The sequence below is a fragment of the Ananas comosus genome, linkage group 2 (genome assembly GCF_001540865.1).
Source record: "Ananas comosus cultivar F153 linkage group 2, ASM154086v1, whole genome shotgun sequence".
NCBI classification, from domain to species: Eukaryota; Viridiplantae; Streptophyta; class Magnoliopsida; order Poales; family Bromeliaceae; genus Ananas; species Ananas comosus.
In genome coordinates, this window is record NC_033622.1 from 3,090,931 (window position 1) to 3,117,132 (window position 26,202).

General features: G+C 38.9%; 2 protein-coding genes and 1 long non-coding RNA gene across 3 annotated transcripts; all 3 read left to right on the plus strand.

Annotated features, from left to right (window-relative positions):
• On the plus strand, positions 600-3,755 carry LOC109706686 (putative UPF0481 protein At3g02645). Its single transcript, XM_020227638.1, has 2 exons — positions 600-1,060; positions 2,349-3,755. The coding sequence occupies exons 1-2, from the start codon at positions 681-683 to the stop codon at positions 3,616-3,618; spliced, it is 1,650 nt and encodes a 549-aa protein (XP_020083227.1). The 5' UTR covers positions 600-680; the 3' UTR covers positions 3,619-3,755.
• LOC109706524 lies at positions 18,486-20,469 on the plus strand. The gene is made up of 4 exons (XR_002215224.1): positions 18,486-18,564; positions 18,658-18,765; positions 18,893-19,101; positions 20,027-20,469. It is a non-coding gene; the product is annotated as an uncharacterized LOC109706524 (long non-coding RNA).
• LOC109706690 lies at positions 21,295-25,947 on the plus strand. Its single transcript, XM_020227641.1, has 9 exons — positions 21,295-21,529; positions 21,861-22,042; positions 22,142-22,323; positions 22,402-22,686; positions 22,806-22,864; positions 22,979-23,015; positions 23,123-23,194; positions 24,836-25,160; positions 25,351-25,947. Exons 1-9 carry the CDS (start codon positions 21,424-21,426, stop codon positions 25,750-25,752), a joined length of 1,650 nt encoding a protein of 549 aa, XP_020083230.1. The 5' UTR covers positions 21,295-21,423; the 3' UTR covers positions 25,753-25,947.

The window sequence follows — 26,202 nt, forward strand, 5'->3', positions numbered from 1 at the left end:
AAAAAAAAATTAATTAGATAATATAAAATTTATGGTCTTTGAATGAAGTAAGTGCAAAACATATATTCTATATCTTAGGAAGAAGTTTGCTGTATCATACTTGCACGTACTACACCATCAATAACAAGTCATTTATATTTATTTATTTGAAAAAAAATATATAATAAAAATATTTTTTTATAATCACGATGAAAAAAATAAATATAAAATAAATTATTTGATTGGCTAGGAATACCATATCACTAATATAACCGATAAAGTTTAGAATTTTTTTTTATTTTGGTGTGCATCAATAGTATTTCTCAGCAAAAGCAAATTCTTTAGTCGCTTTCTGAATGATTGTCTATTTTTACAGGTGGCACTCATCCAGCTGGTTTGAGGACGGTGTCCAGCAAAATACTTTCCCCCTATGGGGCTCACATGAAATTCATGCAAATTATTATTAGTAATCTCTGTTTGAATATACTTCATAGTCATTGACCACCTCATGTATATATACACACACACACAATGTTTGAATATACTTCGTAGTCATTGACCACCTCATGTATATATATACACACAGAATGATAGCCTAACAATTAAGCGTAAGGAAACAAACCACGTACCACCCTAGTAGTACACTAAAACTTTCACAATTCACAACCTTGTAAGAAAAGAAAAGCTGACGCTTAATTTCCATGGCGACAAGCTTGGCTTCCGGGGAGTTCTCCTCCGCCTCCTCCGCCGACGACAGCCGCGGTTCGTTCTTCGACGAGCAGCGGTGGCTCCACTACGTCAGTTGTAGTTTCAGTAAGGAGACCATAGATGACCTCAGGTTCGTCGCGAAGGTCTTCGACGTCCCGAAGATCCTCCGCGCCCTGAAGCCGGAGGACTACGTGCCCCAGCTGTTCGCCCTCGGCCCCTACCACCAACACCGGCCCGAGTTCAGCGACATGGAGCGGTACAAGCTCGCAGCTGCTAGGAGGGTCGAGAAGTCGTTCAAAGACGGCGCCAAGTTCGGCGATCTCGTCGAGCAGTTTGTCAAACTCGGAGATCAGATCCGCGCTTTCTATCACAGGTTTGAATCAACTTTTTCTCTCCTTCACGTCTGAAGTTATCAAGTAATTAGAACTAGTGAATGGCGCACGCAATGTATGCAGCGAAATCTGAAAATTTTGTAGTAAAAAAACCTTATATAGTTGGTACCATATATATATATATATATATATATATATATATATATATATATATATATATATATTTGTAATTACTGACCGTTCCTAACGAAGTGTTTAATACAAGGCTGGTCATCCAACTAGCTGTTCGCGAGTCGTCTCGTGTTCGACCCAGAATGAGTGGCTGCTGGATATTTATCACTCGTTTAATAAACGAGTCAAATACAAACTGAGGTCAGCTCGCACATGTTCAGCTCGAATATGAAAATAATGTAATTAAAATCAGCGGGTCAAAAGAAATGTAAGAATACAGAAAGTAGAAAAGTGATATATAGACTATTTGCAAATATACGATATTTTTGTTGGAAATTGCAACTAATTTGGAACGTAATTCTAACTGCTACTATTGGTACTTCCCATGCAGTTCCGACTACAGTAGTTGAATTCAAATATATCAAATCAAGCGTTGAACTTAAATTTGGATATAGTCAAAATCATAGTGTAATTGCAATCAAATTAACTGTTAGATTACTTTATAAAACTATCTGCATATAAAGTAATCTAACTGTTAATTTGATTGCAATTACACTACGATTGTGACTATCCGTAGATAGTTTTACAAAGTAATCCAATTCAATCAAAAATAAAAAGTTTCTCTACTCAACCAATCCCACCCAGCCTACTCGATCTGATTACAAATAGAAAAAGAAAAAGAAAAATTGATCACCATCTCCCCTTTTGCTCCTCCGCTGCCGCAGTTGATGAGGTAGGATTCCGGCGGCTGTAGTTCGGCCGCGAGAATCTCGCAGGGACTATAGAGGGTTACGATCGCCGCGTGTCCCATCACCATAGGTTGCTGCAAGAGTGAGTGCCAAACATCAAGATGGTCCTAGATATAGCGACCCCATATATAGCAACACCTTTAAAAAGTGTCGGTAATTTAGCCAGCAGCACTTTTTTTTTAACCTGTACCGATATTTAAAAGTGTCGCTATGCACCGTTTTTATTGTAATATTTTTATTTTTATTTTTTTTTAAAAGAATCATTCCTTCTGGATGTGATCAGGATTTGGCATACATATACATACCCTATATATATATATATACCTAACCTATAATTATGTTTTTTTTTTACATTCATCATAATTCAATGCTAATTAATCACAGTTTTAATCTTCTGTTTTTGGTGCAGAAATATTGATTTCAGTGATGAGACGCTGGCGTGGATGATGGCGATCGACGCGTGCTTCTTGTTCGAATTCCTGCAAAACTACCACCACGCAGAGGAAGAAGGAAAGGCTCCTATTAACACCGTGACAAACTGGGGGAACACCGTTGTTAGGGACATCATGATGCTCGAGAACCAGATCCCGCTCACTCTCCTAACAAAGACATCAAAGCTAATCAAATGCTCATCTAAGGATGCTTCAAATGAGCTGTCGCTAGCCTTCGATAGATTTATCAAAGAGGTCTCTCCGTTCGAGATCACGGGCAGTATCGCCGTCGACACTGCTAAGCACGGGCATCTACTCGAACTCCTCTACCATGCGCTGGTCCCCACGTCGGAAAGCTCCCTTGATCAAACGGAGATAGATGTTCCGAATGAGCTCTACGAAGACCTCACGGAAGAGATCAAGGACGCGACGGAGGTGAAAAAAGCATTCGAAGAGGTCGCGAATCTAAACATCGGTCCGATTCGATTCCTCAAGAAAAGCCTAGCCAGTGTTCGGAGCATGCTTTTGAGGAAATTACCGTTGCTTGCGGTCGTAGCTGCCCTGATTGAGAAGATAATCTCTCAAACAAATGTCGAGTCCAAGTTGGCCGACGGATCTCTAATTAACAATATCATTAGATCGCCTTTGGTAGATCAGATTACGATTCCTAGCGTCGGCGAGCTCGTCGGTGCAGGTGTAAAATTTGTCCCCGCGCAGGAGAACGGGATGAATGGGATTAATTTCGACGCCATAACCGGAGTTTTTACTCTGCCCGTCATCACACTAGATGCCAACAGCGAAGTTATACTAAAGAATTTGGTAGCGTACGAGGCTTCGGTAGCGCGGAAAGGGCCCTTGTTTCTAGCGCGATACACCGAACTGATGAACGGAATTATAGACACCACCGAAGACGTGCAGCTGCTCAGGGCAAGCAAGATCATACGGAATCACTTGAAGAGCGATAAGCAAGTGGCGGATCTGTGGAACGGGATGTGCCGGTCGATTCGGCTTACGAGCGTGCCCAAGCTCGACCGCGTGATCAAGGAAGTGAACATGCACCACAGCAGCAAGTTGAAGGTGAAGGTCAACAAGTTTCTCAAGAAATATGTGTTCAAGTCGTGGAAGATCCTCACTCTATTAGCCGCCATTATCCTTCTCGCCATGACCGCATTGCAGGCCTTCTGCTCGGTGTATAATTGTAATCGGTGGTTTGCGGCAGCAGCACTGCCGCCGTTGGGACAACAGTAGGATAAATTTATGCATCTAAATTATGTCCTAGCTAGCTCCTTCTAATATTATTTTTGCATTAATTAAGGTTTAATCCTATAGTTTCATAACTAATCTTGTTATTTGTTGAATCATAATTGATGATTGATTATTGTTGGAAGGAGAGGAGCATCAAAATAAAAATTTCATTAAATATCTTTTGACTAAATTAATTTCGATGGTGGATTAATTTTTCACACATTTACAACATTTTATCAAAAATATTGAATTATTTATCAACAATTATTATATCAGAGCCCAATTTCTTATATAAGAATACTTGCCTAAATTCCAATTTTGCGATGTACGTTGAATATTGTAGAGCAATAAAACTACGCCTGCATCACAATATTTTTTTTTTTTTTTAACTTCAACACCACATAATTAATTAAATCCTTCTACTTTATCATTATCGTTCTCTCTTTTGCAGTGTAGATTTGAAGTGATAAGTATGCTCGTAAAGTACAGAGAAAGAAAAGACGATAATAAATTCTGTTATGAGGGGTGGTATATATAAGATCTGAAATTAAGAATAGTCAATTTGAGATTTAAAGGGACTAAGTTGATTTCATGCATTTTGTTTTTATATTGAAACATAAAATGCAACATGCAATATATTCAGAACGTTACCTACAAATAGAAATGTAAAAAATATGTTGTAACACTGAATTTATAAGGAACTATGTATTTAAATGTTGTGAATTGGTTAATCCGACTTGTATTTATAAGCATGCACGGTGACAACTATTTGGCAGGTTAATTTGTCATTAAGAGGCCGTTTGGTTCGATGTAGTTATAAAAACAGTATAGTTGAAAATACTTGTAACTCCAAATATTGTAGTCAAAACTACGCCTAATCTGTTTGCTTTTATACAGTTACAGCTGCTACAGTTATATTTCTTCTATTTGATAGGCTACAGTTGAGATTTATATTTGTAAATTCTATCAATTTTTAGATAGAAAGGTGAAATTATTTCTTCTGAACATAACATAATCATGAGATCTTTTAATTATTAATTAAAATTTTTATATCTATATATAATTTATATATTATAAAATTATATATAAATTTAATGAATTTCAAATGCAAACATATTATAGATTTGGTCAAAAAAATTAAGATATTATTTAACTAGCAGACTGAAAAAAAAAAAAAGCGTATAAAAAAATATTATTAAACTCTATCAGACATTATTAAATCCTACCTGGTTTCATATTTTTATAGGGAAAAAAAAAATAAAGAAACACATGAAAAAAAAAATTATATTTTATTTATTTTTTTAGTAGGTAAGTCAAATCCGGCCTAATTGTTACAGCGACGGCAGCATAGGCTATTACGCGATTTAACTTCTATTGCTTTCTGTGTTTTGAAAGTCAGGAAGTTGACTACAAATTTTCTTTCGTGAAAACAATTTGTGTACCTGCGCACAAGTGTAAGGCGGACTAGGACTAGTCTAGCACGGCATTATCCTGATGTGCGTATGCTGTTTGGCAGGGCTTGCGATTCGCACAGATAGGCATGTAAAACTGGCCGGCACCACTAGCGGCCGAGCCGTGGCACGGCACGATTACTGTAGCAATCTGTGTCGGGCAAGCCCGGCCTGGAATTCTGGGCCCTGCCACGCTGAGTTTTTCCTGCTCGCAGGCCCGGCACAGCACGGCATGTGTCGGGCCTAGGCCGCGTCAGGCCGAGCGGTTGGCCCGCAGCTCGGCACGGCACGGCCCGAATAGGCCGTGCCTGCGTGCCCGGCCCGGCCTATTTTTGTTTGCACTCAGGCAGCCTACATGTAGGCTTGGTNGGCACGGCACGGCTCGTGCAGAGCCGGCACGGCCCGGCCCAGATTTTAAATTGCTAGGTCCTCGCCTCCTGGGACCGGGAACCTACTTGTAGGCTGCTGTAGCATGTAAGACCTTGATGGCTTGATCTCGGAGGATGGGCCCAACGGCATTTAAGCCGTTCGATCCCTTCCTTTTTTTTTAAAAAAAATACTTTTTATTTTTACATTTTAAAAAAATGGCCAAAAAAATTAAAAAAATATTTTTTTAATCAAAGTGATCACAATACCCGCACTAACATTTAAAATTTTGACTGTTAGAAAGGGCATTTTGGTCAGAAATTAAAAAAATTTTATAGTATTTAAAAAATTAATTTTTTTTACGTCTATAAATTTTTTCAGAATATCAATCTCACTTCAAATAATAAAAGATTATGAAAAAAAAAAAGTAATATTAATTTTATATTAAAGTTGGTTATTGGATCAAACAAATGTAAATTAAAACATTTATATTAACAATTTATAAATTTGAAAGTGAAAATTATTTATCTCTAAGCTTTAAATTATATATAATATTAATTAACATTATTAAAAATATTAAATTTATTGTTAGTGTTTAATTTTTTAAAAAATTTATAAAATTTTTAAAAGAATTTTAAAAAAGTTAGATATAATTGTGTAAATTAAAAGTTGTAAATCAAAAGTTTATAATTTAAAAGCTACTTATATCTTTTTCTTCAAAAAAATAATTTTTTTAAAAAAAATACATAAAGGATAATTAGAAAGAAAGGAGATTTTTCTCTATTACTGGGCTGGCACGAAGCTCGGCCCGGCTTGGCCCAGCGCGTGCCGAGCTGGATTGGGGGCCGACCGGGCCTCCCCCTCTAAATAAACGGGCTGACTTGGCCCGGCCCGGCCCGGATTCGTAAGCGTGACAGGCCGGGCCACCCCCTCGGCACGAATTGGCCCGAGTAATGTGGGCCGTGCCAGCCCGGCACGGCCTACATTATACCCTTAGGTACAGAGCTAATATAAAAATATTATAATTAATAATATGGTAATAATTAAAATATTATATTATTTTATATTTAAAGTTTGTTTATATGTAACCAGCTAAATTAGATTGCAGGATTTGATTGTAATAATTCGAAAAGTTTGTGTTAAAAATTACGACAAAATAAAACTTGAGGACAAAAATATAATGCGACTCAAAGTTTGAGGACCAGAAGTGTAATTTACTTTTATTTTAAATATTTTTAATATTTTTTATCAAACATGATTGTCAACTGTAAAGAATTTAAACATTTTTTAATTTTTATCGACTAAGTAAGGATATATGTTCTATAGAACTAATATTGGATAACTAGTGAAAGACCCGTGCGTTGCGGCGGGACGACTTCGTAGAAATAAATAAATAAATAAATTAATTAAAAAATAGCAAAATAAAAAGTCAACGAATTATATAAAATAAACAATTGAAAAATAAGTAACTAATTAAATGTTTTCTTGTCAGATTAAGGTTAGGGCTTGGATTTGATGCCCTAGATCTTTGGTTTTGAGCTTCTTACAAGAGTAGAAACCTTCTAGAGGCTATAGAACACATGAAGCTCAAGTTTCTTCATGTGCTCTCATGGTGGATTGCTAGGGCTTGATTTGTATGCCCTAGAAATGGTTTAGATGGTTCTAGATAAGTTTCTAGCTGTTGGACAAGCTTTCTTTTGCTTGTTCTAGAAATCAAAACCTAGGTTGGAGCAAATGGCAACATTAGGGCATCAAAATTGGAGCTTTTACTCTAGAGTGTTTCTAAGACAAATTGACCTTATAGAAACCTAATTAGAGATATTCCTGACGCAATGGGAAACTCGGTTCGATGAAACGAAAAAGTTTTGATAAAGATACTTTATAAAAAGCATAATTTGGCTTTGTGTTGCAGCAGGCGAGGGAGTAGACGCCCAAAAATTTCAAGAATTAAACCGTAGCATCCCTGCAATCATCCAAGGTGGGTGGTGTATTCCGAAGATCTCGAAATTTCCTTTATGCCTAAAGTGTTATATTTGAGCATCTGGATGTATTCAGCATATTGCATAGTAGGGTTACTTCTGAGCTTCTTATTGCATGTTGTGAGTTCAAATGCATGTGAAATACTAGTAAGAAAGTGAGAATTTATAAACCCAATGTATGCATGATAAATGATAAGAATTTAGTGGACTTCGAAAACAAATGTGACATGTGGATATGAATGCAGAGAATGGCATTGTTGAGTCAAAAATGCTAGAATTGAACACTTAGAGAACAAGTGTGGCATGTGTGTGTGTGAGTACAAAGTAATGTATATGACACTAGCGAAAGTAAAGAATGCAAATAAAGGAGTGATTGTGACATTATGACATAGCAACCTTAGAGTTAACGGTCATATGTACATTGTTTCCTTATAGTTAAGGAATGGATTGAACTTGACATCCTTATAGTTAAGGATTGGATCATACTCACCTGTAAGTCCTTACTCGAGGGCGGTAGCTCCCCCTCGGGCGATGTGCTCCGAAATTGTCATCACTGGAAAGTGGAATCCCCAGAGGACGGTCCCATCGGGCGTAGTAGTCTCCCCGATACTTGGGATTTGAGTTGGTGAGTCTATTGAGGGCGAAATCCACGGGCTAGCCTAGAGATTGGGAATCGAAAATGTGACATTGCATTCATCATGAATATTCTATCGAGCATCGCATTCTTTATTGTTCAGGCATATTAGCTGCATTTGTTAGTTGGTTACTATCTATCTGTTCTTCTATTATACCTGATTTAGATTTAGTGGGAAAGTCGGCGTGGTTGGTTGCCAAACCCACTGGAAACTTTGTTGTAGTTCTCACACCCCATTTTCCACAGAGTCGGGACCGAGCGAGCCGACAGACGACCGCGGTAAAGGCATCGCCCCCTAGATAGAGACCACCCGAGATGGTTTCATATTTTGTAGTTGCATTCCCTTTACTATCATCTTTTGTATTTGATGATTCTAGATGCTTAAGAGAATGATGTAAACGATATTTATTTCCAATGTCACAGATTATTTTGGAGTAATGAGATGTAAACAGATATGATGAAAAAGCATGTAAAAGAACTTGATTAAAGTAGTATGCATTTATATGATTTAAAGTTAATCATAGTATTTGTATGTTGAGTAGTTAGATTTTTCACTTTGGCTATTGCTTGCCCTCGTGCAAGTCATTATGTTTGCTTCCGCATGTGTGAATTTTGTACCCTATTTGTACATGCTGTTGAGCCTTGGGCGGATAGGGGAGGTGATGTCCGTTCAGCGTCTGTTCGATCGGTCCGAACCGGCCAAATAGGACCGAGTTCGGGGCGTGACAGCTTTCCTTTGAGATGACATCCATCTAATACAATATAAGGTCTACATCCAGTGAGGAATCCTTGGATGCATGGACCAAATGCAAGAAAAATTCGTTGAAAATGATGCTCTTGATTAATAACTTCCAGCTTTACCTCCACATGGCTATCAGGATTTCTTCTAACAATTTCTTCTTTAAAATAAATTGTTCGATATGATAGCTCCTACTTCCTATGAATTTTAGACATTGCCAATTCTTTACCCCTAAAGACCTTGTAGTAGTTCAAGTCCACATGATATTTTGTTGCAGTCTTTTACGCAATTCACTTGTAGACAAATCTCCTTCCAACCATAGCCATTCAATAACTCTATTGCACACCCAAGCTTGTGTTGCTACTTTGTTTCGACACCTATTGGAAGTGAGCATGTATGCTCTCCTTGTAAAGTTTTCACCTATAATATAAATGTTAGTTAGAGATGTCATCAAGAATAATACTAAAAGTATATTAAAAAAAGAAAATAGAATAATGTTAGTGCTATCTGAAAAATTAAAGAATCCTGCAGTCTAGATGCATGGATTCGCCACTTACAATTAGATTTTGAGCATCTCACAGTTACCTTAAAAAAATCACTTTTTAGTAGCTTATACTCAAACTCATTTAATAGGACAAAATGAGTCAGTGTATCTCTAAATGAAGCTACAGTTGGGTATTTTGTTCCTACCTCTATAATGGAGTTATTCTTATCATATGAAACTGCTTCAATATTATCTGTATTCTCCTCTAAATTATTATCATTAGTTTTAAGGGAACGAAAGCTATCTTCACTTAACACTGCATCTGATTCACCATCTACTTCTTCGGCTGTTGCTGCTTCATTAACTTCACCAACAACTTCTTCATGAACTTTACCAACAACTTCTTCATGAACTTCACCAACAACTTTTTCATGAACTTCACCAACAGCTTCAACATTTTCACTAACATCTTCACTAACATCTTCACCAACAGCTTCATCAACCAACATCATCACCAAAAGCTTCACCAATTGCTTCTTCAACAACTTGACTACATAGTAAATCTTCACTAGCAACACCCATATTGTTATCATCATTCACACCAACATTGCCCTCTTGTACATTAGCAATATGCTCACTAATTTCTCCGCCAATATAGTTTAGCGGAATGCCTTGTGACTGAATGGTTATAAATATTTTGATATCTTTCATATCATTGTATATAGAAAATATAGCCATAAATTCCTGCTCAGTCAATACTTGAATGAACTTCTTTGGCTTGACATTTCTTGCTACATACTATATACCAATGTTCTCCGTAACTTCCAATTCCATAATGATCGTACATCTCGACAAAATTAAATAAGATTGTAACCATCAAGATATATCTATTATGTAGTGTTTCTGAGCTTTGGATAGGATTCGCTTCAGTGTTAGCGACTGGTCGACACATCTGGAGAGTGTCGGACTAAGTCGGAGTCGTTTCTGTGCGAAATGGATGCAGAAATGAACTCAACGTACTCAAATAAGCAAAACTGTAGTTTTGCCAGATTCGGGCGCCCAGAATTGGCCTTGGGTCGCCCAGAAGTTGACTGCAGAACTGAGCAGAACTGGAAGCCAATTCGGGTCCATGTTTCGAGCGCTCAGATGAGGGTCCGAAAAGTTCACCTCTTGAGTATCGTTTGCGCTGACACGTGGCTGGTGGTTGGTGAGGTCCGCCGGAGCCGGATACGGGCGCAGCACACCGGGCGGAGAGTCCGAGGAGGAAGCTTTGTGTAGCCTGGAGGATTCGGGCGCCCATAATGTGGGTCCGGCCGGCGCCCGGAAGTGCCCGAGTCTGCAGGGATACCAGATTGCAGCAGTTGTTCTTGGAGCTTATTTTACCATTCCAGCACCCTATAAATAGGGAAAACTCGACCCCTGTGACCTCTTTTCTCCCTCTCTTCACAGTGAAGACTTAGAATTGCATCTAACATTTCCCCAAATTGCTCACTCTCTACTTTAAGGAGTGTTGTTCTAGCAGTTTTTCAGCAGCGACCGTCGGCGTTTCGGCTCGTGTGCGACGTAGGAAGCTCCGTTTTCCACGAAACTTGGTTTGTTGGATTCTAGACTTCAAGAGGAATCCGTGAGCCCAATTTTACAGATTTTAGTTGAGGTTAGCTTGGTCAATTTTGGGTTTTTCTTTGTTGCTGATGTTTTGGTCCTCAATTTGAGTTTCTTTGGTTGTTATGGACCAATTCATGGAGAGAGCTGGAATTTCGACGAGTAGAAGTTGTGCCACCATTTCCTTACTGATTTGGAGGGTGTTCATTATCTGAATTGAGAATTTGGGGATTGATAGGTGAGTTTTGACATTGGAGTTGTCGGTTTAAGCTTAAGTGCTGAAATTTGGGGTTATTGATGCAGCTTTAATGCTTTTGTGTTCAGATCTTCGGAGGAAGTTGAGTTTGGACCAGAAGGTGATATTCCATCTTGGTTACTGGTTTGGGACTTTGCTACACCTGATTTGGGTTGTGAAAGGTGAAGTTAGTATTATATTTGAGGAAAAAGTTAAGCTTAAGTGCTGAATTTCGTAAGTTTTATGGAATTATAGTATTCTCGATGTGTAGAGCCTTGGAGAAGTATTGTTGCTGTTGCAACGTGATCTTGGCTGAACCTCCTAGTGTTTTCGGGACCTTCTTGCTGCCGTGGAATTGCTTTGAAGGTAGGTTTATCATCGGTTTTGCCTCCTAAGCATATGCATAGTAGACATGTATAATTTCGGCTTTGATATATCATATTTAACTCGAGTTCATTGATTAGCATATTAAATGAAATCTAAATTTGGAGCATGCTGTAGTAATCAGATAAATTATACATGTTGGACTTGGAATTTGACTTAGGAGAAAACCAGCGATTTGACCCGTCATATGCTTATACTATCTGATTTAGCTATAGGAGCCGGGGTTGGTTTGTATCACCGCAGTTTCAGCTCGGTGGATACTCAGGGTAGTTTAGAATGCATTTACACTCGGGCGAGAGCCGAGCTTGGGTAATATTCAACTGTAGGTTCTTTACTGTCTTTTCTGTTCGCTCCTTAAACTTTTATACTTCATATCCACGCTGTTAGTGCGTATTTGATACTCAGATAGTTTCTGAAGCTGTTGTGCTTCGTATCCCCGCTGTTAGTGCGCATTTGATATTCAGATAGCTTCGGGAGCTGTTGCGGATAGTATCCACATTGTTGTGTGCATTTGATACGCTGGAAGCTTAGGAACTGTAGTAGACTTGTATCACCGTAGTGTGTTAGCGGTAGATACCCGAGATAGTGTAGAATGCAGTTACGCTCGTGTGGAGATGCCGAGTTTATTTTTACAGTAATGTCTTGGCTGTTTTAGACTCTCGGGTGTCGTCGGGGTTGACGCTGGACCCAGATTGCGGGTTTTGCATCAGATTGTGCCGAGGGCACGTGAGTTTTGGTTGTTAGACCAGTTGGACCCTATTTACTTGATTTAAGCCTGTGAGAGCCTGATTGAGCTCAATAGAGATACGCTTGCATACTCGGTTGGGTAGCGCCCACGAGTGCCATTCCGGAGTTGGGCTTTGTGCGTTTGCGTTGTGTAGTGTCCTGATTGGACTTGCTCTCCACGGACTGATTAGTGTGGAGGTAGCATTTAGGATTCAACAGGCGGGATGGGTGCGTTCACATGCCGATGAGTTTGAGGGCGGTACCAACTGAGGACTGCTACTTTTGCAGTAGTTCTCATGCCCAGTTGTTACCACTGTGTTTACAGAGCCGTCGCCTTCGGCTTCTGCTGTTGCTGATCTTGATTGTGGCAAGGGCGTTGCGAGTTAGAGCCATTCCAGATGAGTTGCAGAGCTAGAGGAGCACCAGTTACAGGTAGTTGTAGTTTCTGGGTCTTTACGTACAGTTGTTGTATCTCGCCAGAGCGAGTATTTGTATACCCTGAATAACATGTTTGAATTGAACCACAGTTTTTATATATAGTTTATTTTCCTAGTTGCTCTATACTACTGTTTGTAGTATTGTATGATTACGGATACTTCTACTGTTTCACTTCGTATACAGAAAAAATTTCTATGTATACGGCGGGTCTGTTAGCGTGCTCAGAAAAACGAGTAATCCGGGGCGTGACAAATTAAGTTGGTATCGGAGCTTAGCATTAGGTCGTTGGGACCTAGGAACCCTAAAATTGGCAAACCTTAGGAGCGCAAGAGGCGAGAGGCGTGATTTATCGCGAAAGTCAATAATTGATTGTTCTGACTCCTCCTAGAGTGGAGTGAGTGATTGAAAAAGTGTCTGTTTCGGCCCAGAAAAATTATGTTAGCTGCAGACGACATAATTTTGAGGAGAAACAGGGGCCGCCTTCTAGACTTTCGTTTGATTGAGTCGAGAGTGTTTGTATTTGTCTGACCCTACTTTATTCCTTTCAGCTAAGTATCGTCGCCGAGGTCGATCGTAGACCAGGGTCGTGCCGTACCGCGTGAGATGCCTTAGCAGGCAGAACCGAGTGCACGACCAGAGGCGAGTGCACCCCCTGATTTGAGAGAGCAGTTGGCTGCCTTGACAGAGGTGATCAAGCAGCAGGGTGTACTATTACAGAGGATGTGCGAGATTGTTACTCAGTGGTCGGGCGGTGAGCCAGGAGCATCTGTGCAGCAGACACTTTGGGTGGAGCACGGAGTTTTAGCAGTCCAGGAGCGGACTATGGCACCGGGGCAGAGCCAGGACAAGAAGCGCCCTTTTCCAGATAACGGAGGACAAACAAGCAGCAGACGTCCACCGAGACCTCCACGATTTCGCTCTCAGGGTCGTGGGTCATCGGGGCGTCAGCATTCCAGGGGATCCCATCAGCAGGGACCGTCACCGAGGACGCTGCAGTGCGTGATCTGTAGGGGACCACACTGGCCCCGGCAGTGTGAGCATAGAGAGGGCCGCTGCTACACTTATGGTTAGCCCAGACATGTGAGGTCAGCTTGTCATCGAGCAGCTTCTCCAGCACCATCCACTGCATCAGCGCAGCCAGCATCCCAGCAGTCCTTTGGAGCAGCACCGAGTTTCCGCCAGGAGGACAGATCGTCTGTGCGGCGTCAGGCTAAGCAGCGACAGCAGGGTCCGAGTGGCAGAGTTTACGCAGCTCAGATAGAGGACTCTACAGCAACCGACCGAGTGGTGGCAGGTATCATTTTGATTTTTGGCATTCGTACTCGTACTCTTTTTGATACCGGTGCCTCGCATTCTTTTGTTAGCCGAGCATTTATATTGTTGCATGGTCTAGAGTTAAGGTCATTATCACAGGCACGAGAGGTGCAGATCTCCGACCATGTTTTGCAGGTTGCAGAGTGTTGTTGGTCATGTCCGGTGCAGTTAGACTCTTGGATCATGCCCGCAGACCTGTTGGTGTTAGGGCAGCTGCAGGACTTTGACGTGGTGCTCAGTATAGATTGGCTGGCACGGTACTATGCTACTATCGACTGTGGAGCGAGAACTGTGACGGTCCACGAGCCAGGCTAGGAGGAGTTCACTTTCAGAGGCTACAGGAGTACTTTGTTTGCCACTTGGATATCTTCGGCGAGGGCTCGATAGCTGATGAGTAAATGATGTGTTGCTTTTCTGGCGACGGTTACAGAGGTGCCTACGGCGGCGCCAGGACTCGAGGATATTCCTATAGTTCGCGAGTTTCCGGATGTGTTTCCCCCCTAGTTGACTACGATGCCGCCGGAGAGAAAGATAGAGTTTGTGATTGATATAGTTTCTGAAACTGCACCAATCTCGAAGGTACCTTACAGGATGGCACCGGCGGAGCTGAGAGAGCTAAAGGCGCAGCTTCAGGACTTGATGGATAAGGGGTAGGTGAGACCCAGTGTGTCGCCTTGGGGAGCACCGGTGTTGTTTGTAAAGAAGAATAATGGTTCGCTCAGATTGTGTGTAGATTACCGAGAGCTGAATAAGGTGACCATCAAGAACAAGTATCCTTTGCCGCGCATTAATGATCTGTTTGATCAGCTGCAAGGATCTTGTGTCTTCACGAAAATTGATCTCCAGTCAGGTTACCACCAGTTGAGGGTGAGGGCCAAGGATGTTCCCAAGACGGCTTTTCTGACTCGGTACGGGCATTATGAGTTCACCGTGATGCATTTTGGATTGACGAATGCCCTTGCCGCATTTATGGATTTGATGAACAGAGTGTTCAAACCGTTCTTGGATAGATTTGACTCGGTACGGGCATTATGAGTTTACAGCAGTGTCTAGGCTGTTTCAGACTGTCGGGTGCCGTCGGGGTTGACGGTGGACCCAGATTGCGGGTTTTGCATCAGATTGTGCCGAGGGCACGTGAGTTTTGATTGTTAGACCAGTTGGACCCTATTTACTTGATTTAAGCCTGTGAGAGTCTGATTGAGCTCAGTAGAGATACGCTTGCATACTCAGTTGGGTAGCGCCCACGAGTGCCACTCCGGAGTTGGACTTTGTGCGTTTGCGTTGTGTAGTGTCCTGGTTGGACTTGCTCTCCACGGACTGATTAGTGTAGAGGTTGCATTTAGTATTCGACAGGCAAGACGGGTGTGTTCACAGTCCCTATGGATTTGGGTCTGAGGTTGCATTACCCTACAGATAGTAGTGTTGGATCATGATAGGATAGTGGCATATAACTGTAGATTTGTTCCAGCTTCCTTTTCTATCACTGAGTATAGATCTGTAGACTTAGTGGGTGAGCCGATGAGTTTGAGGGCGGTACCCACTGAGGACCACTTCTTTTGCAGTAGTTCTCACGCCCAGTTGTTACCACTGTTTTTGCAGAGCCGTCACCTTCGGCTACTGTTGTTGCTGATCTTGATCGTGGCAAGCGCGTTGCGAGTTAGAGCCCTTCCAGACGAGTCGCAGAGCTAGAGGAGCACCAGCTACAGGTAGTTGTAGTTTCTGCGTCTTTACATACAGTTGTTGTATCTCGCCAGAGCGAGTATTTGTATACCCTGGATGACATGTATGTATTGAACCACAGTTTTTATATATGGTTTATTTTCCTAACTGCTCTATACTACTATTTGTAGTATTGTATGATTACAGGTACTTCTACTGTTTCGCTTCGTATACAGGAAAAATTCTTATGTATACGACGGGTCTGTTAGCATGTCGGGGGAAACGAGTAATCCGGGGTGTGACATATCATCAGTGTATGTTTTTTGCCATCACAATATCTGAGTTCATAGGCAGTTTTCACTGTTTTAAAATACCCACCATAATTGAACTTCACTTGAAAAATACCATCCTCATCTATATTATCAAACTGTCATTATAAAAACAGAAAAGATAAATAATAATAATAACTAGCTTTTATCCTCACATACTATGTGAATATATGACAACGAAATTTATATACCTTGCAAACTTGGATTATTTAGCAAAAATATTACTTATTTCCTAAAAAAAAAAAACTAAATTACTTCTTCATGAGACCAAAGTTGTTCTAAAAGTAACCTAAAATGCATCAAATTAACCTACATTATGATGAATGAACCTAAATTAACAATTAAATTATACTCACCTTATTCTCCTCGAAGGAGAGGGAGCAACAGGTTGGTGAATGGGAGAGAGAAACTCTAGTGATTATAGATTCGAAATTGAAACTAGTATGGGGGAGCAAGTGAAAGAGGAAGAGGAAGAGAAAGATGAAGAGAAAGAAGAAGAGTCCTTACCCCCCTTCGGATGTGATCGAACTAGGGTTTGGGGGCTCCCCGCAGGATGTGATCGAAAAAAGGTGAAGCGTTTACCCGAGGCCTCCCGCGGGATTGCTTCGATCCTAGTTCCACTTCAAGTATGGTTAGGGGGCCCATCAAGTAGTTAGTAGGATTATATTTGAAGAGGGGTAAAAGTATCAATTTACCTTATTACCTAACTAGGATTAAGTTATTAACCTATGGTGAATTGATTTTTCTAACAGACCTTAATGGCAGGGACATATTTGAAAGGGATAATTGCCTACATACCCCTCATACGTTTGTAAATATCCGATTTACTCCTACTTTTTTTTCTTTCTAAAATACCCCTCATATATTCCACCGTTATTGCAAAATATCCCCGCAGTTATCTCATGTTAAGTTAACCTAGGTTAAACGTGAGTTAAATATCTACCACAGTTAAAAAAAATTAAAATGCCAATTTTGCCCTTAACTTAAGGGCAAATAAGAAAGGTTGGTGACGGTAGAGGGGTATATTAGAAAAAATCAAAAGTTAATATACTTTTTATACCCCTTTCTTTAAGGGCAAATAAGAAAGAAAGTGATGGTGGAAGGGTATATTTGAAAGGGCAAAATAGTAATTTTACAGAGATAACAGAGTTACTTAACAGATTTTAACTCTAGGGGTATATTAGAAATAGTTTGAAACGTATGAGGGGTATTGTCAATATTAGCCTTCTAAGAGGGGTAAATCAGAAAGTCGGGAACTATTCAAGGGTATATAAGCCATTGTCCCTATTTGAAAACTTCAAGACTTTTGCATGGACAACTTATGAAAGTTGAACTTTGTAGGGATATATTTGTTATTTATGTTTGCAGGGACTTGTACGAAATTAAACCTAAAAAATAACTAGGCTTGATCATTTTAGGCTAATTGTTTGAGCCTAATGAGTTATTATTATTATTATTAGTAGGTCGAGTCGTTACATAATCTTTAGTTCATTTTATTTAGGAAAAATAATTAAAGGGTTGTTTGGTTGCTAGAAAATATATAAAAAATATTTCCAAAAAATTGTTATTATAAAAAAAATTTTTACAGTTTTTTGTCTATTTGGTTAAAAAAATTAAGTTTTTTTATAAAAATATTTCTAGTTTTTATGAAAAATTAGTGTTTACATTTTTTAATTTTTTTGTGAAAATCGAAAATAGTAGTTTTTTACAAAATATAAAATTTAAAATTTTATAAAACAATTTTTTTAAACCAAACTTGCAAAAAAATTAGAAAAATAATTTTCAAGAATTTTTTATCTTCCATAAATTTATTTTTCAAGCTTTTCATAGAAACCAAGCAGTCTTTAAATCATAACTAAGGGCCTATTAGATCAAGAAATAATATAAAAAATGCTGCATCTTTTATCTGAAGTTTCTTTTTATGCGCTACAAAACCAAATAGGCGAAAATAGGCCCTAAAACTAGAACCCAATGGTTACTTAAAGTGTAATCATTCTATGATGTAAATTTTATACCCACTTATTTAAAATTTTATACAATTTTTGTGATTTTTTAATAGAAAAAAATAATTTGAGAACATTGTGTAGTACACTGAACTTTAGCAAATTATAAAATTCTACAGTAAGAATAGTATTAGAACTATTCTAACTGTTCAGAGGGTTGTCGGTAGTATACCGACACATAACTTAAGCTTTGTGAGTGCAAGAATGGGATTGTAAAACTAAAATCTACAGATTTCAGATTTTGAGTGCTGAGTACCGATACCTGAGTAGGGTACTGGAACCCTATTGAGTGCCAGAATGTGCTGCTCTCGGGTTTGAGGAGCTGCGCAGTGAGTACCGGTACTGGGTAGTGAGTACCGGTGTTGCATCAGGCTGGTACCTGTATGCTGTATAAAATCCGATTATCCAGTGCTCGGATTTTGCGAGATTGAGTACTGGGTACTCGTACTCCAAGTCGAGTACCGATACTCAATACTGCAAATTGTAGTTTTATGTAGTTTGCTATTTGTGAGTTATTGAGGGGTCTAATTGGAATTGTGCTTTAGTGTTTATCTCCAACCGACCCCCAGCTACTCCTTCTTTGTACTGGTGTAGGAGAGAAGGGTGGTAAGCTCCTTCTCTTTCTCTCTTTAGATTTCTCTCCAATTCTTGTGGAATTGAAGGATTTGATCTATCTTTTCTTCTCTTTTTCCATGAAAGCTTGCCTTGTGGATCTTGGAGAAATCTTGGAAGTGTAGAAAGGAGTGTTTTTGAGGGTCTAACTCCAACCCTATCTCAAGTTTAGCTTGGTTTGGAGCTCTTTTAAAGGTTAGTTATCTAATTGCTCCTTTGGATTGTGTTTTTGGAAAAATTTGTGGAAATAAGAGATATACTTTGGGATTTCTGGTTATGAGACTTTTGGAACCTAATTGGTGGTTGTTAAATTTTCCTTTAGGTTGGAATTGAAGCATCTCAATCTCAATTGGAGTTTTGGGAAGAGTTTTCTTGATTTAAACTATTTTTTACCTATTTTTGGTATGATTTTTGGGGATTTTCATGGGAAGCTTGTTAGAAGCTCCTAACCCATTTAGAATTTTTGTTAGGGTGCTAGAAGATTTGAGGACAACTTCGTTCAAGCAAACGAAGGAGTTCGAGGGGTATCCGGTGGGTTTGACCTCACTGAAATAAGTGAACTCCTCCTATGTCTTCTTTAATGTTATAAAATTGGAATTCATGCATGTTAATGTTAGATGCAACATACATGAATTTTTGAATGTATTAAACATACATATTACACATGCCAAAGTTATACCTCTATGTAGTAAAGTAGTTGTTCATTAAACTTGTTTAGCATACTTGTGTATTATACTTTACATGATGTTTAGAATACTTGTATAGACAAGTTGAACATGGCATTTGTATGATAGTAGCTAGCATGAACTTAATGTTATTGTACATGACCTAGTTAAATAACTAGAACTCAACTTTGTGATATAGAATTCGATCTTTGGATTGTTAGTGGACATACCATATTTTAGACATGACGACCAAAAACTCTGTATTGTTGATCACGCTTGCTTGCCATTGTGCTTATTCGCACAAGCTTGTGAGGATCGCTCCCTACAAACCAGCACTCCGGAGTTGGCCTACGCAACAACATGCTCGCCTGTGCGGAATTGGGCGCCGAAATGGATTGTCGTAAGGAGTGTTGACTACCACGGGGCCATTAGGCACGGCGCAAGTAGAACTACACTTTGTGTAGGTCCTTATTAAATTGGATAATAACAACCAAATGTATTAATTAACCATCCCTACTAGATAGTGTAGACTAGTTGGATATGTCATTAACATGCTCATTCATGATAGAGTAGTATTCATACTTGTTAAATAACATGTTCATTTGGAGGCATAGTAGTATTAGTAATTCATTACTTGCTTAATAATCATGCTATATTAGTAGTCACTTAAATGTTTTCTACTTATGTTTCAGTTGAGTTAGTGGTGTAATTCACTTTTATCAGCGGTTTACCCACTGGAAACTATTGTTCAATAGTTTTCATTCCCATATTGTTGTTGTTTTTGTTTTCAGAGGCATTCACAGCAGGAGAGGCTAAAGATCGCTGCAAGGGAGTCGCGTCTAGCTAGAGCTAGTTTGGAGTTTCCGCTAGGTGGACACCTTTCCTTTTGGTAGATGGAGGGGTGTATTTGTCCATGATGTGTATAGAAACCATCATGTGCATTTAGTTTCATATTTTGGTTACCTTGATATTTGTATTTTGGTGATTGTTGATATTAGTTAATTTTTTTTCTTTTTACTTTCTATTAGAGAGTTGTTTATTATGTATGCTCTGATATCATGTTAGATTTATCTTTCCTCGTATTATTTCTAACATATTTATTGTAAATACCTTGTTTGCAACGGGGGATACCTTGTGCATACGGCGGGTCTCTATACGTGCTGGGTAAACTTTTGCTGGGGCACGGACGTGACACATTGGTTCTTGAATAAAAAATATGTAACATTTACACTTATTTTTAGTTATATGAAAAGCATTAATTATTATATGTTCCTCCCTTGGATGAGGCAAAGCCCTCTCCCTCTCCCTTTTTCTTTTTTTTTTTTTTTTGGTAAACTTCAAATATCATCCCTGTACTTTCATACATTCTAACTCTAATATCAAATTTCAGATACCTTATCTAGATTCATCAAGTATTTACTTTAGTACCGTTTAGTTTTAATTTTGTTACTGATTTAACGAAAAAAAGTTAGTGGATGGGATAATAAAAAAAAAACATAGGGTACAAAAGTGATATATTTTAAATCATATGGTACTAAAATAAAAAAATGCAAAATCACATGAGGGTATTTGAAGTTTTTTCCTTTTTTATTATGGAGTTGAGCTCATATGCTTTTAAAATAAAAGCACAAGAGCCCAACATATTTGTGATTTTTATCGGCCGAATTTTCTTAATATTTATAGAGCACCAGTAAAAAAAACAATTTAATGAGACATATCATTAATAATTTTTTTTTTATAAATTTTAAAACAATTCGATTACTAAAAAAATCATAAGCATAAACGCTCGTATACTTTTATTATATATATATCTTCTGTTAAAACCGTTGCCTTTCCCCTTTATCCATGGCACGGCGCGACAAAATCGTTACAAAATCATAAACCCAAGGGCTATTTTGGTAATTTCACACCCCATCCCATCGCTTCTACTGTTATTAGCCTGAGGCAAAAGGCAAAACGAAATTCAAGGGAAAAACACCCAATGGGTTGTTCCTCCACCACCCCTTCCTATTCCAAACCTTTTTTTTTTCTATTTTTTTTTTTTTTTAAACACAAAACAAATAACCAAAAACAAAAAGTTACAAACATAACGAATCTACAAGGATTTGGACAGTTTTTTCTCCTCGCAATTTAAAGGCCTCCGAGCTCAAAAAACGGCGTTTTTATTTTTATTTTTATTTTTTGGAGCATGGCATTCCGTGTTCCTTCTCTCCTTACCTTTATTTTTCTACTTTTTTCCCTCCCATTTTGTATTTCCCATGGCTTATTTGAGCTCCGGAGCAAACCCAAATCAGGTTCTATTTGATTTTCGCTTATTTTCTCATTTTTCTCAATATTTTTTCCCGATTTTAGGATACGGGTTTTGTTCTTAATTGCAGGAAAAAAAATATATATTAGTTTCTGGAGGAATGGATAGAAATTTTTTAGATGGATTCTTGTAAATGTGTGATAACATTATAACATACATTTCTTTTCCATGTTAAAAAGATAAATTTTAATGTAATATGAAATTATTATGGTTTGGAGGATTACATACTGTAGTCTTTTTAGTGCAATGCGAAATGGGTTATGTTGATGTTTTGGTTACATGTGTGGAATCTGAAATGGCATTTACTGGTGAATCAGAGAAGCATGAGTTGATTCTTCTGCGAAGATTAATTGCCGAGGAGGTGCCTCCCTCTACTGATCTGTCTGAGGGTAATGGCTCCTTCGTCTTGGCGGCGGAGAGGACTCGGAGAAGAGACCCTCTGGATGAGTTCAAGGAATACACTGGTGGCTGGAACATCAGCAATGAGCATTACTGGACCGTCAGAAACTCAAAAACTCTCCCTCATTGGGTTTCCGCATTCTTGTAGTCTTGTCTGCTCTTGCATAATTTTTGCTTTTCCTGTTATTTCTCATTGCAGTCTGTGGCTTTTACCGCGATTCCGCTGCTCGTCATCGCCTCGGTGTGGCTCGTCGGCTTCGGCTTGGCTCTGTTCTTTATCTGTTGCTGCTATTGCTGCTGCCGACGCCAGTCCTATTCTTATTCTCGCGCGGCATATGCGCTCTCCCTCATACTGCTCATACTTTTCACCCTCGCCGCTATGTAAGCTACGTACTTTCAAATCCGTTTATCGTTCGCTTGATTTAGCTGTTAAAACTATCGGTATTGCACGTGTTGCAGCGTCGGATGCATTGTGCTGTACAACGGCCAGGGGAGATTTCACGCGAGCACGACGAATACGTTGAAATATGTTGTGGGTCAAGCTGACTTAACAGTGGACAATCTGAGGAATTTCTCGGGAAGCTTGGCTTCGGCTAAAAAAGCTGGCGTGAATCAGATTTTCCTTCCTGCCAACGTCCAGAGCAAGATCGACGTCCTAGACACGAAGTTGAACTCGTCGGCAAATGCTCTCGCTAATCGGACCGCCAACAACTCCAAGAAGATTAAGAATGTTTTGGATGCAGTGTATGATCATTTACTCTACTTCTGTGTTTTACTTTTAGTTAGTAATAATGGTGTAGCAGAGGAAAGAAATAAAGAAAATTTTGAGGTGTTCTTGATTTCATGATATTTTGTTAGTTCAGGCGATTGGATTTGATCATAGTTGCTGCCGTGATGCTTGTTTTGACTTTTCTTGGATTCTGTGAGTATTTTTATCTTTCCTTTTGTATGAGTTTCTACTTTTTTGAAAAATTTCTATCTACGCAATCCGAATTTGTCAAAATGTGCTGATTTTGGCATCCGCTGTCCGTGGCAGTGCTCTCTGTTCTTGGAATTCAGTTCCTTGTATCAGTGTAAGAGAAATTTCTTTTTTGTTATTAACTCATTATTTCAAGTTAATCACCATCTTTCGTTGATGATTCCTCGTTCTCAAGTTGCTCAGTTGCTGATAATTTTGCAGCTTGGTGCTTATCGGATGGATTCTTGTGGCGGGCACGTTTATTTTGTGTGGTGTTTTCCTTCTGCTACATAAGTAAGTTTTTTTTTTTTTTTTTTCCCTTGTTATGCATTGTCTGATTAAGTAAAGATTGGCTGAACAATTGTTCATAAATTACTGTATTAAAGTCTTGATTAACACAATGAACCTTGTTCACCCTATGATTAGTTGATGCTTACGCAAAAGAGTTCTTATACGACACTAAAATACTTCTATACCTTTTGTTGTTAATTGCCCGAGTAGTGGCGACTAGTTTGGTTTTGTTCTTCTCATCATGACATAATTGCAAGCATGATTCATGACTGCAATGATACAACTACATGAAGCTGGAGTTTAGTATGATTGTGGAATGCTTACTCTCCTTTATGCCAATATTTGAGCATGACATATTATGAAAGATCATTTTCATTTTTCGTTGATATTCTTAATCAACGAAAAATTTCTGCACTCGGCGTAAAATTTTGTTCGTCAGTTCTCATTTCAGTGTCAGTACATACTGCGATTTTATTCTAACATATGCTTAACTTGCTGAGAGTCGTCACCGACTCTTTTTAGCAGCAGCTGCACTCGCATGCAATGTTTTAATCATGTGAAATGTGAAGTGAATTAGTGTGAACTGTGCAGCTTCAACTATATACTTATAAAAGTTGCAGAATCGACAATGCTACTTCACCTGTCATTACTAAGCTGCTATAGACAGATAGTTTTGATTTTCATTTCTAGCAGATTACTGGTAGTGGAGAGTGAAGGGAAATGAGAGAGAGGCTTATTAATGTGGAGAAGACAAATACAAGGAGAAGCTCAATAGAAGATAGGCTTTGATAAGAAGGTTGCTTGTTGAGCGATTGCGAGATTAGTTTCATATAATTGAGTGCACGAGCGCATGCATGTAAAAAACAACAAGTCACTATGACAAATTTCATTGTTGCGACGAACAGAGTCAAAAAGCTTAATAATCCTAATAGCTTATGTCACATCTTTGTAGAAAATAAATTGGTAAAGCTGTTACCTGTGTTCTTCTTTGTTCTGTATTTATGCTTAGGATTATGATTAAACTTTTATCACCAAGGTATAGACCACCCAAAATATATATGTCAAATTTCTTGATTCTTATCTCAGAATGAAGGACAAGGGAAATGAATAGTAAAGATCGGTAAGAACATAATACATTAGTCTCGCCATGCCTTTTTCTAAAAACAAGCTTACTGGATTTAGTTCCATGTTTAAAATGTAAATAGAATGCTGCAGAAGAAATCTGCAAGTGCTTAGCACCATACTTATCAGTACTTGTTAGCTATAGAATGATTCCGTCGATTTACAATCAGTAAGTTTCTTATTTATATTAGCATGTAGTTCATATTGAAGATTCAGAAACAAAGCATCCTAGTTCTTTGCCACGATATATATATATATGTGTTTTCATGATTCTTCAACATAAGAAAGGTTTTTTTTCTTTTTTTTTCGGTAAGAAACTGAACTTCCGAGGAAACTTCATACTTCACTAGGATACAAACGTAAATAGCTAACTTACTGTCGGTTTACTTACTTCCTAATGGTGACAGTTCCTGCTCACTATTTTCCTTTGGTAAGATAAATGCATTTAAAGTTTTTCGAGCAAGGTGTAATCTTTATTGTCTTTAAAATAGCCGACGTAAAATTTTCTCCATTTACTAATAGTGTGGTGGCCGATACGTGCGTCGCAATGGACGAATGGGTAACGCACCCTCGCGCCCACACAGCACTGGACGATATCCTTCCCTGTGTCGACATTGCCACTGCGAACGAGTCCCTCTACAGAAGCAAGGAAGTGACTTTCCAGCTGGTGAATCTCGTCAACCAAGTGATCCTCAATGTTTCGAATAAGAACTTCCCTCCAATGTTGGCGCCTTTGTACTATAACCAGTCCGGGCCGTTAATGCCGATCCTCTGCAACCCTTACACATCCGACATGAGCAATCGGACGTGTGTCGCCGGAGAAGTCGGCCTGGACAGCGCATCACAGGTAAACTAACAAGCAATGTAGCTCATATATATATATATATATATATATATATATATGTATATACATCACTAGTAAAGTTTGCACTTTGTTTTCTTTATGTATATATATTTCTTTAGTAAAGTTTGCTGTTACTGAAACACTCTTGTTTTGGTGCTTGACTATGTGGAATTACACTTAATCTGTAATGCAGGTTTGGAAAGGATATAAATGCCGAAGCAGTGTTGTTTCCGGGGCCGACATATGCACGACCGAGGGCCGCGTCACGCCGGCACTCTACGACCAAATGACTGCAGCTGTTTCCATAAGCCGAGGCCTGTACGATTACGGCCCGTTCCTTTCGCAACTCCTGGATTGCACTTTCGTGCGCGAGACTTTCACTTCCATAAGCAGTAACAACTGCCCGAGCCTCGACGAATACACCAGGTGGATTTACGTAGGCCTCCTTATTGTCTCCGCCGCAGTTATGCTCTCTTTGGTGTTCTGGGTCGCGTACGCTCGCGAGAGGCGTCATAGGATGTACAACAAGCAGTTCCTTGCGCGGTCGAGCCAGGCGCCGTACCCTCTACGAGAGAAGTCACCTTATGATGTATAAAAGTGTTGCTGTTGTTGCTGCTGCTGTTTTTGTATGTAATGTAATTCAACTTGTGTGGGCTCCTCAATTCACATTCATTTTGAATTGTGATAATGTGCATATTGATGTTACATTGTTACATTACACCTTGGTTAAGCTATTGTTACATTACACCTTGGTTAAGCTATTTACTATTTAGATGGAATGTTTAGTCATTAATTACTACTACTTGTTCTAGTAAAAAGCACAACATGACAGTGCTTTTATAATCAATTGTTTCCAAGAGAAGAATAGAGTTAAATGAGGTTGAAATGTTTATTATGGAAAGACCCTAAGCCCTAAACCCTACTAACGAGGTTGAAATGTTTGTCATGGAAATATTTTTCATGAGTAAATGTTGTTCGCGGAGAAATGCTTCAATACGTTGGCTCATTTAAATCTAGTCGTTCATTTTTTAAGAATATGATTGAT

Coding starts and splice junctions, on each gene's coding strand:
- LOC109706686 (XM_020227638.1), top strand. CDS start 681: ATGGCGACAAGCTTGGCTTCCGGGGAGTTCTCCTCCGCCTCCTCCGCC. Junction 1,061..2,348: donor ATCCGCGCTTTCTATCACAG/GTTTGAATCAAC, acceptor TTTTTGGTGCAG/AAATATTGATTTCAGTGATG.
- LOC109706690 (XM_020227641.1), top strand. CDS start 21,424: ATGGCATTCCGTGTTCCTTCTCTCCTTACCTTTATTTTTCTACTTTTT. Junction 23,016..23,122: donor ATTCAGTTCCTTGTATCAGT/GTAAGAGAAATT, acceptor ATAATTTTGCAG/CTTGGTGCTTATCGGATGGA. Junction 23,195..24,835: donor GTTTTCCTTCTGCTACATAA/GTAAGTTTTTTT, acceptor ATTTACTAATAG/TGTGGTGGCCGATACGTGCG.